The 17,018-nt window shown below is 33.1% G+C and overlaps 1 protein-coding gene across 1 annotated transcript in view; it reads left to right on the top strand.

Annotated features, from left to right (window-relative positions):
• The window catches only part of SAMSN1 (SAM domain, SH3 domain and nuclear localization signals 1), a 131,175-nt gene that overhangs the window by 93,858 nt on the left and 20,299 nt on the right, over window positions 1-17,018 (top strand). Inside the window, exons 10-11 of the mRNA XM_065875894.1 lie at window positions 13,075-13,137; window positions 15,477-15,626. Of these exons, the coding sequence (XP_065731966.1) occupies window positions 13,075-13,137; window positions 15,477-15,626 (213 nt within the window). The remainder of the gene's footprint in view (window positions 1-13,074; window positions 13,138-15,476; window positions 15,627-17,018) is intronic.

Genomic DNA, 17,018 nt, shown 5'->3' with positions numbered 1-17,018 from the left:
CTTATTCTTTCCTTGTTCAGGATTACATACTGTATATTTGCCCCACATAAACATGTCTGTTCTTACTAAGAAAAAATAGTTTAAATTCCTAAGCATAGTGTCAGCGGGTGCTGCCTGAGATGGGAATGTTTATAAGCTTTATGATATTAACTGCAGCACTCAACCTCAGGTGGCATAAAACATGCAAAAAAGAACTTTCTGTCAGTTTTATTATTTCTAAAAAGGTTCCCCTTGAAGCAGAAGAGTGACCTTGCTCTGCTGAGCTGACATATGCCACTGGATTAATGGTCGAGCTCTGCTGGAGGGAAGCTCACAGAAACATTACAATTCCAGAAGCTGGGCTGGCGGTGACCATTAATCAGGGGGACCAAAATCATGCATCAAACACACTCATTTAAAAGTAGTAAAAATGACTTTAAAAAAAACCTTTTTGAGAATTAGCTTGTTGTTCGTCATTACCTGTGTTCAAGGAGATCACTGCATGACTGGAATATCTCTTGGGGAGAACGTTAGAGGTCATTACGTACCCAGAGGCCAAGTGAATATGGTGGACATTGCAGACTAACAGAGGTAAAGGAGAGATTTTGTTCCAGAGAATCTGATGGGAAAGTGTATTAAATGGATTCTATTTTCCCAACTTTATTTTCACTCCTTTATTTAACTAAGATTTCAAAGCAATGGGTACTATGAATGCTGGCCTCTTTGTGAAGATTTTATTTTATTTTTAAAACTGGAGTAATTGGATTTAGTGGTAGAAACATTTGACTGGTAAACTTGGTTAGGAAATTTCTCAGGATCCTAAAGTTTGAGTCAACATACTCAACTACTAAGTATGTGAATAAGTATCTTCATGGACTTAAAGGTACTGTACATTCTTCCACCACATGTCAACTAAGAAAAAATTTTCAAGACTTTTTCTCTTTCTGATTACTGAAAAGGAGAAAAGGCTTAAATCTAAAACCCTGAAAGAGAATGTTCAGTTTAATTTAGATGATAAAAAGTTACTCTTGCTTTTTACAAATCTCTTTGATGATGGAGTTGAATAGGCATAACCTCTCCTTCATTTCTTCAATAGTTTGCCTTTTAGATTAATGATACTATGCATAATACATATGATATAATTTCATTAGTAGGTAGAACAAATAGTAGATTACGGCCTTTACTGAGAAAACCAGGACATTGATCATTAAGATTATGATCAATGTAGTAAGGCCTGCTATGATTACTACTTCAAAGTCATTCTTCTCCTAAATGACTGCTGCCTTCCTTAACCATGATATTCAATATTATCTTCTTTTGTTATCCATATGCTGCTCTGGAGAATTATTTATGCAGACTTATTTATTTGTTTTTGAAGATTATAGGATTAAAATAGTTGACAATGTCGTGACTATAGTTAAAATCTTATTGAATATTTGACTATAAGTAGAAAAAATCTAATATGTACACAATAGAAAGTTAATTTCTAAATTTATGGGAGGATTATACATATTTCTTGTAACTGGAAATCTGAATCATCCGTTTTTCATACTGCGTTCTCTCTACCAAGGTGCCTAGAAAACAAAATTAGTAATGGAAATTTGCTCACAGAAATTACTTATCATTGAATAGGTATGGTAAATGCATAAAGTACGTTACCTGTAATTCTTCATTCCCCTCCCCACCATCTTCCCTAAAACACAGACCATCTTGTGTAACCTTGGTGGACATGGTTAATCATGATCTCTAACTCTAAGCCCGAAAGTGGCATTGGAACGCTTTTCAACACAGCTCTCCATGAAGGTCTTAACAACCCATCCATGCTGGTGCAAAGAATTGAAAAGTTCCGCTTATTCTGGTTTTGAAAGATAGTCCATCCAGACAATGGGAAACCTTAGTGATATATTCTTGTGAATACACAACACTTTTCTAGTGCCCCCAAATGATTATGTTCACTAGAAACAATCTTTCTTTCTCTCCCTTGAAGAGTTCGGGAGATAATTTTTTTTTTTTTTTTTTTTTTTTTTTGCGGTACTCGGGCCTCTCACTGCTGTGGCCTCTCCCGTTCCGGAGCACAGGCTCCGGACGTGCAGGCTCAGCAGCCATGGCTCACGGGCCCAGCCGCTCCACAGCATGTGCTATCTTCCTGGACCGGGGCACGAACCCGTGTCCCCTGCATCGGCAGGCGGACTCTCAACCACTGCGCCACCAGGGAAGCCCCGGGAGACAATTATTAAGACACATTTTTTTGTCATCCAGTGCTCCTTTTAACACACAGTGTGTGGTTCATTGTCTTTTTATTATTTTAATCATCATTTTAGCAATTATCCTCTTTAGATTTGGCAATTTCTAAGTAGTCCCTCAGCTAATAACTACACAATCTCTTACAGTAAATAATTTTTGAAGATGCTTAAGCAAATTCAAATTGTATTGATTTCAGCTAATTTCATGTCCAAAACCTGTGATCATTTTACTGTCTTTCTTTAGACTATCAATAATATAGATATAGACATATGCATACAAAATGCCTTTCATGTATTAAGTAGTCAGTACAAGTATAAATAATGATGAATATAAATTTCCAAGCTGACATCTAGTATACATTTTTAATTTATTGTGTGTGTAAATATAATCTGCTGTTAGGAATTGCTTCTGTATTTGTATACCATTCATCTGAATATGGCTCTATTTAGCTCTTATAGATTGGAATTCTGTGATTGATGCCACCAATAGAGTGTAAATTCCTCCAGGATGGATTCTTATTCATACAGACAGCCCTGATCCCAAGCACAAAGTTTAGCCATAGAAACCCCTTAGTATATTTACACTGAATTGCATAATATAAAACATTATGCTCCTTAAGTAAACATCAGCAAATTGTTTTCTTTGACTATAACATGACTAAGTTATAATTTTCTTTTGTGTAACTGTGAAATGTATGGTTTTTGTCATTTAACTTGAAGAGAAATGTGTGGGATTTGTCATCTGTTGTGATTTTCCCAAGGCTCCCAACTGTAGGATTTTTTCTATAGGCCTACATCACTTAAGATCAGGGGCAATCAATGTGTGCTAAAATGATGAGGTGTCGGCAAGTGGTCTCATAGACAAGGTAGGACTTGATCCTGCCCTTGAAGAATGGGCTGGATTTGAGTAGGAGGAAGAAGAGTGGAAGAACTTTCCTTGAGAGAAAAACAGCGTGAGCAACAGCTTAGAAACATAAATGAGTGTGTCCACACTGGCCAGCAAGAAGTGTCAGAAGTTCTGCTTAATCAGATTGACTAGCATTACCTGAATCCATGGGGAATCATGAATGTGCAGCATGCTAAGTTTGGACTTCATTTTGTTAACTAAAGAAGAGCCACTTAAACTCTCTGAGCCTCAGTTTTCCTCATCTGTAAACTGAAGGAATCAATAACCATCTCAGAGGGGGGTTGTATTTGTTTAATGAAATAATTATAGATAAATCGCTCGGCATAAAGCAAGCTCTCAGGGACCAAGAAACCAATGTGGAGCAAGCTTTACATTTTGAGAAGATGAATGGAATGATGAGAATTGGTATTTTAGGGAAAGGAGTCCAGTGTTGTGACATCTTTAGATGATTGGAGAGGCAAAAATTTGGGAACTAAAGAGCTGAAAGTTGTTATTTCGTTGACTCAGGAATGGGGTTGTAAGCACATAGTTGCATAGCGGTAATGAAGATAAATGCCTACAACAGAGATGTGAGAAAAGAATTGAGCAGATGTGAAGGCTGAAAGAATGTGTGTGTGGTAAATATATTACATTTTGCATTATGTGTCCAAACTCCCCAAAGACAGCAGTGAGCAAATACCGATTTCCAACAGTGCAGGTGGAAGGTTCAGAAGGCATGATCAAAACAGATCCTCAGGGGTAAGAGGCCATAAGCAGAGAGAGATTTTTGTTGGCATATAGCCTTCCAGCCTGAAGGCAGGCCGAGAAGCTACTGTAAATTAGAGAAGCTGTAAAAGTGGGTTCCCTAAGGGAATTCTGGAAGATTTCAAGGAAGGATGGTATAATGAAACAATTCCAGGAGGATCAAGAGGGACCACTTAGTATACTTCTTTAGTTAAGTAGTTAGAAAAAGAGAGAGAAGGAATAGAAAGAAGGAATAATAATAATACAGGAGTGAGGAAGCAAGCAGAAGTTTTACAATAGGAAAAACAAGAAGCTGAGAGGTTCAAGATAGCCTGATCATGGTCACATTTTTTAAAGTTTTGCATTTCCTTTTTATTCTATAGGATTTTGTAAGAGTTGATACCTAGTAATATCAAGTGACTGAACTTTGGTTGCAATATGCTTTTTACCTGAAAAAAAGATATTTAAGACATATCAGTATTATTTAATTTAAAAATTCTTTTCAGCTAAAATAGAATATCTTAACTTTTATTCAATTCCTAAAAGTACAGCATACTTATAGTCAGTGAATGCAATGTAAATCATGAGATATGGTAATAAGTAAGTAATGCAGCAGTGCAATTGAGAATTCTCAATGTTTCAATCTTTTTCACTCATAAAACTTATTTTTGTTACATTAAATAGGCTGATACAAATAAACGCTTTTACAGGTATGGCTCATTCTGCATTGATTTTTTTTTAGTTCTAGTTTTCTTTCCTTTAGGTAATTTTCTTTGAGGTAGTTTCAATTTACAGAAAACATCTCTTGGCACATCAACTTCTGAAAGGAAAGCTTTAGCATGGAAATTTTGACACAACTTTTTAAAACACTGTGGTGGAGTCAGAATCTGCACTTCCTTTAGATAGCGTGCAGTTGATAAGAAAGATACTGAACCAGAGAGATCGAGTAGACTAACTTTTGCTCTAAGAGTCCAGATGTACATTAAAAATATTTAGAGCATTGATACATATTTGAGTACCGAGTTGCCTTTACCCAAGGTTGAAATGTTAGTGTTGAAGGCCTTGTTTCACACGCTGCTTGTCTTTCAGCCTTCAGCTCCCTGACGCCCAAACAACTGTCTTCCATCAGCGCCACACGATAGTGTAATTATTTAACACTGAGGCAATCCTCACAGATTATTTTAAGTGAGTTAAATTTGTTTCACACTCGTCAAAAGATCTCAGCACCTGAGTGAGTTAGAACAATTAAATCCTCAACTGCTTTTGGATAAAGGCTGACAAGCTTATTGAGATTTAGCATACCATTATTACAGAATATTCATACAAGCACGTGCTGAAACAGAATTCTGAACTTTAAGAGCATATTACCAATGAAGGCTCTATGTGCAATATTTAGATGATGTGAGAACTCATTGGCAGAGTGTGTGTGATTTTTAATTTGCCAGTATATTTCAAAATACTGCAGATGTCTGACTCATATATGCAAATTTTTCTTTGAAATAGACTGTGAAATTTTCCACCGATGCCTTAACCAAATATTGTCATGCTGGAGATAAGATTTTACTTGAAGATCCCAGAAGCCGGAGAGTGGTTAAAAAATGAAAATAAGGGTTCAATTCTTTTGGTTTTAGTCAAAAGGTTGATTTACATTCCAAAAAAAAAAAAAAAAAGAGACTCCCTAATTCTCCTTCATGTTGATAAATTTAGGATGGTCATTGTTTTAAGAAACCTACTCAGTTCTATTCTATATATCATGCTAACTTTACATATTTTTCATCCCGCTTAAATAGCAAGTTTCTTTGAAAATGGAAAGCAGGATCAAAACTTTGTAATGCAATGGCATAGTGGAGAGTACAGCAGGGTGGAGAATTGAAAAAAAAAAGGGGGGGGATTTTTTTGCAAGTTTTTGTTCCTATAACAGTTTCCTCATTGAGAGGGACTATATGATTTCCAAGAATCCTGCTAGCTTTATATAATGAATAGACATTCTGTAATAATTAGAATTATACAAAACTAGAGAAGAAATGTGACGAACAAAAAATAATCCTTTCTTAAGTTCTTTGCATTGCGTAGGGACACACACACACAAATGAGTTCAAACAACCCAAATGCCACTTATTCAGCCCTATTTTTGTGGAAACCAAGTAGGCTATGTGGAAGAGGGTAACTGTACCACATAATCAGATAGTCTTCAAAAGGTAGTCTAGTAAAATACATTTATATCGGAAAGTTAGTTGTACTAAAATAAATTTAGAAAGCAAAACTTTATTTTCTCCTTAAATACATCCATACCTCTAAACAACCATGACCTAAGTAATGTTAATGATATCCTTAAAAATTAGTTCCTTAGAAAGTTGTGCAACCATTTACCCTTTTTTTTTTAAGACTATTTTTTTAAGAACAGCTTCAGGATCACAGCAAGATTGAGGAAGGTACAATTTTCCCATATGCATCCCCCTGCCCTACACCTTATTAACTCTTTGTAAATTATTTTTAACTTTTATATAGGTACATTTGGTTCTTTTTTTAACCCAACATTTTATTATGGAAAATTTCAAGCATATGTAAACTCAGAGTGTCGTACAATCTACCCCATATATCCATCACCCAGTTAATCATTAAATAACGTCCAGTCATGTCTCCTTTATGCCCACATACTTCCTGCCCTCACTAGATTATTTTGAATTACAAATGAAAAATAACAATACTTCCTCAATATTATCATTTAGCTACTTATTTAAAAATTTCCTCAGTTGTCTCCTGGATGTGTTTTGCTGCAGTTTGATCTATATCTAAATAAGATCTATATCTAAATAAGATATCTAAATAAGATCTATATCTAAATAGATAAATAATATCTATATCTAAATAAGATCTATGGATTTTACAGTATTTATTTAGTTGATACAACTCTTAAAGATTCTCAATTTATACTTTCCCTCTCTTATTTCTTTCTGTTGATTAGTGGAAGAAACCAGGTTATTTGTCCTGTAAATGTTCTCATTGTCTAAAATTTTCTGGTTGACTTCATCTTTTTGATGTCATATAACATGCTCCTCTGTCTCTGTATTTTTTGTAATCTGGTAGTTAGATACAGAAGCTTGGTGTGATTGCGGGTTTCTTTTTAAAAGAATATTTCATTGGTGATATTAGGTGCTTCCGTTATGAAGCCCATATTCTGGTTCATTCTTTTTTGTGATTTGAGTAGCCATTGATGATTGTTGCCTAGATCCATTATTGCATTAGGGACTTACAAAATGGTACTTTTGTAATTTCATCACTTAATTGATTAGCTAGAATATATACACACATATACATGGAAAGAAAAATTTTCCTTTATTAAATATTTAGTTACTCTAAAATATGTTTTATACAAGAAGAACAGATTAAATGTTTGTTTTTCCCTTTATTTGCCAGTTTTCATAATATGGCTGTAACATTTCCAAAGGTGACGACTGATATTTTTCTTCTTAGTGTCATTATGAACTCATGAATTTTGATATATTAGTTGTATTTCAGTGTAGCTCAGTTATTATTCTTCCTTTTACTAAAATTGTCCCATACTTGGATACAATTTACCCTAGTGACAATCTTTTAATATGGCCCTTGTGTTGTTTTAGCATGGCCCTAGTAGTCTTTGAAAGCTTACCTACTTTATGGTATGAAAAAATGAAAAATTTGAGAATATAGACTGAGAATTTTGACTTCAAATGTCATTAACATCATTACTTATATTCATTGTCTCTCAACATTCGCATTTATATATATCGATATCATTAACAATGGTGTGAATACTGAAAACAGGTTAAAATTTAAATTTTTTTCCTTCCAGTTTTATTGATATATAATTGGCATACAGTACTATATAAGTTTAACATGCACCGCGTAATGATCTGACTTACATCCATCACGAAATTATTATCACACTAAGTTTAGTGAACATTCATCATCTCATATAGATATAAGATAAAATAAAGATTAAAAAAATCTTTTCCTTGTGATGGGAACTCTTAGGATTTACTCTTTTAACAATCATATATAACATAGAGCAGTATTAATTATATTTATCATGCTGTACATTACATCCCTAGTACTTATTTATCTTACAACTGGAAGTTTGTACCTTTTGACTACCTTCATCCAATCCCCCTCTCTCTACCCCCTGAATCTAGTAACCACCATCTGATCTCTTTTTCTGAGTTTGTTTTTGAAGTATAATTGACCTACAACACTACGTTAATTCCTGGGGCACAACATAATGATTTGATCTTTCTACATATTTCAAAATGACCAAAATGCTGTCTAGTTACCATTTGTCACCATACAATGATATTACATTATTATTCCTGTATTCCCCAATTTCATACCTGTGACTCATTTATTTTTCAGTTGGAAGTCTGTATCTCTTAATCTTCCTCACTTATTTCTCTCATCCCCCGACCCCTCCCCTCTGGCAATCACCTGTTTGTTCTCTGTATGTATGACTGTTTCTGTTTTATTACGTTTGTTCATTTGTTTGCCCTTTTCAGATTCCACATACAAGTGAAATCATGCAGTATTTGTCTTTCTCTGTTTGACTTATTTCAGTTAACAAAATACTGTCTAGGTCCATTCACGTTGTTGCAAATGGCAAGATTTTGTTCCTTTTTGTTCCATTGTGTGTGGGGCGTGTGTGTGTGTGTGTGTGTGTGTGTGTGTGTTTTTGTATACAACAACTTTTTATCCATTCATTTATTGATGTGCACTTAGGTTGCTTCCATAGCTTGGTTATCGTAAATAATGCTGCAATGAACAAAGGGGGGGCAAGTATCTTTTTGAATTAGTGTGCTTTTTTTTTCTTTGCATTAATACCCAAGAGTGAAATTGCTGGATTGTATGGTAGTTTTATTTTTTAATTTTTTGAGGAACCTCCATTCTGTTCTCCATTGTGGCTACACCAGTTTACATTCCCACCAAGAGTGTACAAAAGTTCCCTTTTCTCCCCATCCTTGCCAACACTTGTTATTTGCTGTCTTTTGATAATAGTCATTTGACAGGTGTGAGGTGATATTGTGGTTTAGATTTGCATTTCCCTGATGATTAGTGAGGCTGAGCATCTTTTCATGTTCCTGTTGGCCACCTGTATGTTTTCTTTGGAAAAATGTCTACTCAAGGCCTCTGCCCATTTTTTGATTGGGTTGTTTTTTTTTTTTTTCTTTTTTTGATGCTGAGTTGTATGAGTTTTTTATATTTTTTGTATATTTCTGATATTAATCCCTATTTGGATATATCATTTGCAAATACCTCCTCCTATTCAGTAGGCAGCCTTTTTGTTTTGTTGATAATTCCCTTTGCTGTGCAAAAGCTTTTTAGTTTGATGTAGTCCCATTTATTTATTTTTGCTTTTGTTTCCCTTGCAGGAGGAGACATATCCAAAAAATATATTGCTAAGATCAATGTCAAAGAACCTACTTGCTTATGACTTTGTCCTAGGAGTTTATGGTTTCAGGATTAAATTTAAGTCTTTAATCCATTTTGACTTTATTTTCTTATGTGGTGTGAGAAAGTAATCCAGTCTGATTCTTTTGTTTGTAGCTTTCCAGTTTTCCAACACCATTTGTTGAAGAAGCTGTCTTTTCTCTATTGTGTATTCTTGTCTCCTTTGCTGTAGATTGACTATATAAGTGTGGTATATTTCTGGGCTCTCTATTCTGTTCCATTAAACTACGTGTCTGTTCTTGTGTCAGTACCATACTGTTTTGATTATTGTAGCTGTGTAGTATAGTTTCAAATCAGGGAATGTGGTAAATACAGCTTTGTTCTTCTTTCTCAAGATTGCTTTGGCTATTCAAGGTCTTTTGTGTTTCTATACAAATTTTAGAGTTATTTGTGAATTCATACAATTCTGTGAGAAATGCCTTTTGTATTTTGATAAGGATTGCGCTGAATCCATAGATTGCTTTGGCTAATGTGGTCATTTTTACAATATTAACTCTTCCAATCCATGAGCATGGTATATGTTTCTATTTGTTAGTGTCATCTTCAATTTCTTTCATGAGTGACATAGTTTTCTGAGTACATGTCTTTTACCTCCTCCTTAGTTAGATTTATTCCTAGGTAATTTTTTTGGATGCAATTGTAAATGGGATTGGAAAACAGGTTAAAATTTGTCTTTTTTTTTTTTTGGTCCTTCAAACTATCAAATTACTGTCTTTTTTTTTAATTGTTTAAAATAATTCCTCTCTCTAAGCCACCAATTCAATATGAAATTAGACTCATTATTTTTATTTGGAATTGTTAAGGATTGCTTTTATTTTTATTTAATTTTGTTTATAAATATTTTTTTAAGTTACATGGTTTTAAAGTCAAATTTATAAAACAAGGCATATTCAGAGACGTGTGTTTTCTGTCCCTTTTACTTTGCTTCTTTTACCCCATTTCTCTAAGAAGGAAAATATATTTTTGCCTGTATTGAGACACATACATGTATTTCCACCCTTAGACAAAAGGCAGTCTATTATGTACACAATTATCTACTTGTCTTTTTTCACGTACACTGTCCTGGAGATAATTCCATAGCAGATAGTTATATTTCAGTGTTTTTGCAGATGCACACATTTCTATTGTTTGAATTTACCATAAATTATTCAATCAGTCTTCTCTTGATGAACATTGGGATTTATAGCTTTACAATATTATAAAAGATTTACATTGAATGTGGATGAGTAAATCAATTTATATTCAAGTGTATCTCTGACATAGACGTCTAGAAATGAAATTTCTGGGTCAAAGGGCATATACATGTAATTTTGCTAGTTTTTCCAAATTACCTTCCACAGGTGTGCCATTTTACAAACACATATCTAATTGCATAAGGAAAGACTGTATAGATTTATAGTTAAAGACTAAATATAATCTAATGTCAACAAAAACAAAGAATTATCTAAAATATAAATTGCATTTTTATTTAAGTTACTCTTTTGTCGATAGCTATTTGTTTAGATAATAGCTCTGTCTTGATGGGAGTTCTGTCACAAAATAGTATTTGCTAAACCTAATCCATTACAATTATACAGTGCAAAATAATCAATATTGAAATACATTCTTATTTATAAAGGACTATCATCTATGAAACCAGCTTACCTCCACGTGATTCACCTTTTCACTGGAAACTTAACAGCAGTAGAAATTACACATTTGTTCACTGTCCATATCTCATAGTAGACATTAGCCCTTTTTCATTAAGCCATAACCTATACATTATGAAACCATCTCAGAAAGTCACTAACTTTTTGACTAGAGAATACTGAAATTTTAAAAACGTTATTTTAAATACTTAGATTTGCTTCTAAAGGGTGTCTTAGGACAGATTGGTATTTTACTCCTCTGGCTTAAAACTGTTGAGTGATTCATAATGAGATGACTGACAAAACCCAAAGTAATAGTCCTGAAAACCACTACTCCATTATCTGCTTCTCTTTATTGACATAGTGAGGGGAGAATTAATTTTAAAAGGTGGTGACTATTGATTAGTTAATGGCAGAAGATACTGTAGAGAAACGCTGAAGTGAGCCTATTCATGCCGGGTAACACGACCAATTATCCAGTGGTGGATATCATGCTGTAACCCTCATTAATATTTAGTAGGCAGGACATAGGCTGGTTGTAGACTACAAAATAGCCCTAAGCATAGGCTCCAATAGGCCATAAGAATGTTTCAAGTAGATAAAAGAGTAACAGATTTCCTGTGTTCAGATAGTTTATAAGCAACACAAGAATACACTCAATTCCCTTTTGTGATTTCTGGGCAATGATGGCTGGCAGAAATGCCTACTAGGCAAGTAGAAATGATTACTGCTCTGGGAAATCACTCTAAGTTAGTAAGCCCTGCGTGAGAACCAGAGTGGTTCTCAGTTTCAGTCCTTCTTTTTTCTCTCCCCTCGCCACAAGCTGAAGGGCTTCTTCATCAGGGGTAGCAAGTCAGTGAAAGGCATTATTTGTGTTTAACACAGCCATTATCCTTGGGGTGATGTTCTGTATCACACTGTCTATCAAGCTAACCCCTTGTCACGTGTCAGGATCTTTTTATTTCAACTGATTTAAAGTGAAACAAGGAGTTTTAAAGATCAGTAGTAGGGAGATATGAGAATAAAAATGCTTGTAAAGACTAAGAGCATTTGAAGCCGACTTGAACTAAAATGGTCTGTGACTTTTAAAGGACAATACAAAGTTTTATAGATTACTGACTCCCATTTTTAACTTTTCAAATTACCAGGTTATTTTTCAGTACCACCAGCTTATTTTGAAATATTATAAGCTTGAAATGAGATAAAGTTCTTAAGATAACATATTCTTGGGATATGTGGGTATATAAAGTCTGTAACATCCGATATCCACCATCCCAAACAATGTATAAAATTAAATAGTGAGAAAATATCAATTTTGTGACTCAAAGACTCTAAAAATTTTTGAAAGTGTGTTTAGGAGAATCATTTACTTTGCAGTATATCAGGAATTGCTTGTAATTACCTGCCTAGAATGAGTTACATAGGAATAAAAATTTAGCCTTGTAGGCAAGAAGTATCCAAGAGAATAAGTCTTCTATTAACATACTGAGCTTTTTCTTAAACGAGTGAATGAAATTGACCCAGGGGGTTTCACTGTAATTCCATGTTAAATGTGGAAAAATTCATTTTCCTCCCAACCTGTGTACACCTAAATGTGCTTTTCAATTTATTAATAGGCCTGTGTATGTGCCTTCTCATTCTGACTTCTAGTAGAGAGTTTCAAATTATCAGGAGTTAGCAACAGGAAATGCATTTGTGTTCATTTTTATTTTTTGATAAATATGATCTTTATGAGGCACAATTGTGGATCTACTCAAATGCTTGTTTTTGTCTGTTTTGTTGTTTTTTTATTAGTTGGTTGGTTGTTTAGTAATACATGCCATTCTCAAGAGCAAAAGTAACACTATAAATTAAAAATAATTTAATAGATTTTCTCCAAGGTGCTTAACACTGTAACATAAACATATGAAGACATTTTATGAACTGTAAATATTACAGTGTTAATAATAGTTACACCTTCAGCGCCTTTAGATAGTCCAGAGAGATCTTTTAATCCTGTATTTGCAAGAGACTGATGCTTACTGAACCATAATCTAATCTATTTAGCAGTTTTATCAGTGAAAGTCACAAATCCTAAATTTCCTTTCCTTTTTCTTTCCTATTTATAGCGCAGCAGCAGTTTGGGAATTTTGACCGTTTTCGGAATAATTCCGTATCAAAACCAGATGATTCAACTGGGGTTAGTATTCTATTCCATTTTAATGAGTGTTATACAAACACATTATGAAAAATTATGAAGCCAAATGTAGTTTTTACAAATTACAGTAAGAAAAAGAAATACATTTAAAAATCATAACATTGCATACATTTTTGTGATAAATGAACAAACAATTATTTAGTATCTAGTACCATGCTGGATATTAAGAGTAAAAAGCTATCTAAGAAAACTAACAGATGTTTGGGAAGGCAGAACATCAACTTACAAAGAGATTTACAATTTAAAGTAACACAGACGATCCCAAATTTTCTGAGCATTTCCACTATAAAACAACATATATGTTAAATTTCATGTAAGTTGTAATTGCTTTAATTTAGGAAATGATTAAATGGCTTAATTGGAAATTAGTTAAGGAGAGCATAGGCTGCTCATTTGCACTCTCATACTTCTGTACACTTTGAAATGTCTCAGTGGCGACCACTCCATACACATTTGCAAACCATGAACACTTTGAATGTAGCTTAAGAAAAGCTTCCCCTAAAATTATTTACATCATCATCATCATCATCATCATCACTACATTTAATTGAGCACTTACCAGGAAGTAAGCACAGCACTAAACACTTTACCTACCTGTAAGTAGGAGCTATTATTATTTTTATTTTATCACTGAAGAAATATGTTTGAATAAAATTACTTCTAAATTATACAGGTCATAAATGACAAAGGCAGGATGCAACATCGTGTCCAAAGTTTGCTATTTGTTATACTATCTCATAAACCACGGACCAACTGTGATAAGTGATTCATGAAATGTAAAACAACTAATAAAATAGAGAGGAGGGATGTACATTGAGAAAAGCAAAAATATATGCTTATCATTGAACCTGAGTTATCTATTCATGTGATAGATTTGTTTTAGATCAATAGGCTTTAGATCTTATGCACTTCTTAATTATTCATTCTATATATTGCATCTTTATTTTTTGTTTTTTTTATAAAGAATTCTTTTTATCATATCTGACTCTCAGAATACCTTTCAGATTCCTATAACCATCTACCTATAATAACTTTAAATATGTTGATTTCAGCAATGGATATTCTAGACAAAAAAAAGTAGAAAGAAAATGACATCTATTATTACTTTATAAATACCTCCATTAGTGCATACATATGCATGTGTATATATAATATATCCCCTTTTATACATATATTACATATATCCCTTTTTATTCACCTATATATTTATGTATATATAAACTTATGGATAAACTTGTATACATGCATGAATATACATTGATAAACTTGTATATAGCTATATGGTCTATCAACATTTACACAGTTGTAAATAATACAATGCAGTATGTGTATACAAATAGTGAGAAGCCCTATATAATTTTTTTATCATGAGTGATTTCTTGTTGATCTTTTTTTAAAATTTTTATTTTATATTGGAGTATAGTTGATTAAGAATATTGTGTTAGTTTCAGGTGTACAGCAAAATGATTCAGTTATACATATACAGGTATCTATTATTTTTCAAATTCTTTTCCCATTTAGGTTATTACAGAGTATTGAGTAGAGTTCCCTGTGCTATACAGTAGGTCCCTGTTGGTTATCTATTTTAAATATAGTTGTGTGTATATGTCAATCTCAAACTCCCATACTGTATAAACCTTCAACTTTCCATAATCATACATAGATATATTTACTGATATCAAGTTTATAATTCTAGAGTTAACCTATAAAAGTTGCTCAGGTTCATTCAAATTCATTGATTAGCAATGGTGGCCTAGCAATTTGTGAAAGAACTTAGTGAACCTGATAAAGTAGTTTGCACATTTTTTAGCAAACCATCATTCATTCATTCAGTAAATGTGTATTGAGCATCTACTCTATGACAGGATCTCCCTTAGGCACTCAGAAAGTACTGTTACAATACAGGTGAAAATCCTTACTTCATGAAGCCTAGAGTCTAGGAGGAGACAGACTAAAAAAACAACAAAACCCATAAATAAATATCTAAATAAAATTGTGATTCAGGCTATGAAAGAGAACAGCACAGAAAAGTGTTGAAGTTAAAAATATGCTTAGATAGCTTCTTCAAAGCTTTTGTAAAGGAAGATAGAAAAACCTGAAGTTAAAAATATTTATAGTACTCTTTTCTGAAATTTGGGTAATGGTAAGTTAACACAGATAGTAATAAACTAATATACTTTCTTATTTATTTTAGTTTGTAATTTTACAGTGAAGATAAAGAACATTGAAGTAGAGAAAAGAGAGAAGAAGAGGGAGTGTGGACAAATGGCAATGTTTTTCATTGCTTTATTGTTTTGTTTTTTGTAAATAATTCTAACTAGGTACATGAAGGGGAATGCATAAATGAAAGTGGAGAACAAAACAAAACTTCAAATAATGGAAGAAGTTTAGGTAAAAAAATGAGAGCTATTTCCTGGACAATGAAGAAAAAAGTGGGTAAAAAGTATATCAAAGCTCTTTCTGAAGAAAAGGTAAGTGTCCTCTGTTAATCACTTGTGTTTTTCTGTTAATATTTTTCTAGGTAGTTTAGAAATATTTGGCAGTTTATGAAGGCCTTCAATGTATTTTCTCCCTCACTAATTGTGCCCAGAAGTTGGGCGGAAGAAAGCATTATCACATTCTCATAGAGGAAATTGAGGCTTAGAAAGATCACACATGTAGTATGTGAAGAACATATGTCATTTATGTTGTAACAAACAGTAGTACATCACTTCTTTTCATTACCAAATGATATTCCATTTTATAGATAAGCCTCATTTTATTCATCCTTTCATCAATTGATGAATATTTGGTTGTTTCCACTTTGGGATTATTTTAAATCATGCTGAATGAATGATTCAGCATGATTTAAAATATGGATATGAATATCTGTGTTCAAATTTTTATGTGGAAGTATTCTTTCGTTTCTCTTGGTTATCTGGTAACTCTGTCTGATACTTTGAGAAACTGGCAAACTATTTCCCAAAGAAGTTGCATCATTTTACATTCCCACTAGCAATGTGTGAGAGTTCCAGTTTCTCCACATGCTTGCTAACACTTGTTATTGTATGATTTTTGATGCTACCCATCAAAATGGGTGTGAAATATATTCTCATTATAGTTTTGATTTCCACTTCCCTGATGACTAATGATGTTGAGAATATTTTCATGTGGCCATTTGCATATCTTTTTTCAAAAAGTGTTTATACAAATCTTTTACCTGCTTTTTAATTGGGTTGTATTTTTATTGTTGCTTTTAAGCTTTTTTAAAAAATATCTTATGGATACAGATCCTTTATGAGATATACGATTTGCGACATGATATATTTTCTCCCGTTTATGGATAGTATTTTCATTTTCTTGATGTTGTCATTTACAGAACAAATGGTTATAATTTTGATGTAGTCCAATTTATTTTTTCTTTCATCATTTGTGCTTTTAGTATTGTATTTAAGAAACCATTGCTTAATCTAGGGTTACAAAGATTTACTCCAATGTTTTCTTCTAAGAGTTTTATAGTTGTAGCTCTTAAATTTTGGTGTATGATCCATTAATTTTTCTACATGGTGTGTGCTAGGAGTCCAACTTCATTCATTTGAATGTGGATTTCAATTGTCCCAGCACTACTTGTTGAAAAGACAATTATTTCTCCATTGCATTGTCTTGGCATCCTTGCTGAAAAATCAATTGATCATAAATATATGGTCAGAAATATATGGATCATAAATATATGGATTTAGTTACGGACTCTCAATTCTATTCCATTGATCTATATGTCTTACAGCTATTTTCTTATTAATGCATTTCAATAGGATCTGTCCCCAGTACTCCATTAAAACAGTTGTCCACAGTCAGTATTAACCTCTATGTTGCCAAATCGAATG

The sequence above is a fragment of the Phocoena phocoena genome, chromosome 4 (assembly GCF_963924675.1).
Source record: "Phocoena phocoena chromosome 4, mPhoPho1.1, whole genome shotgun sequence".
In the NCBI taxonomy this organism is placed as follows: domain Eukaryota; kingdom Metazoa; phylum Chordata; class Mammalia; order Artiodactyla; family Phocoenidae; genus Phocoena; species Phocoena phocoena.
This window is presented reverse-complemented; position numbering and strand designations above follow the sequence as displayed.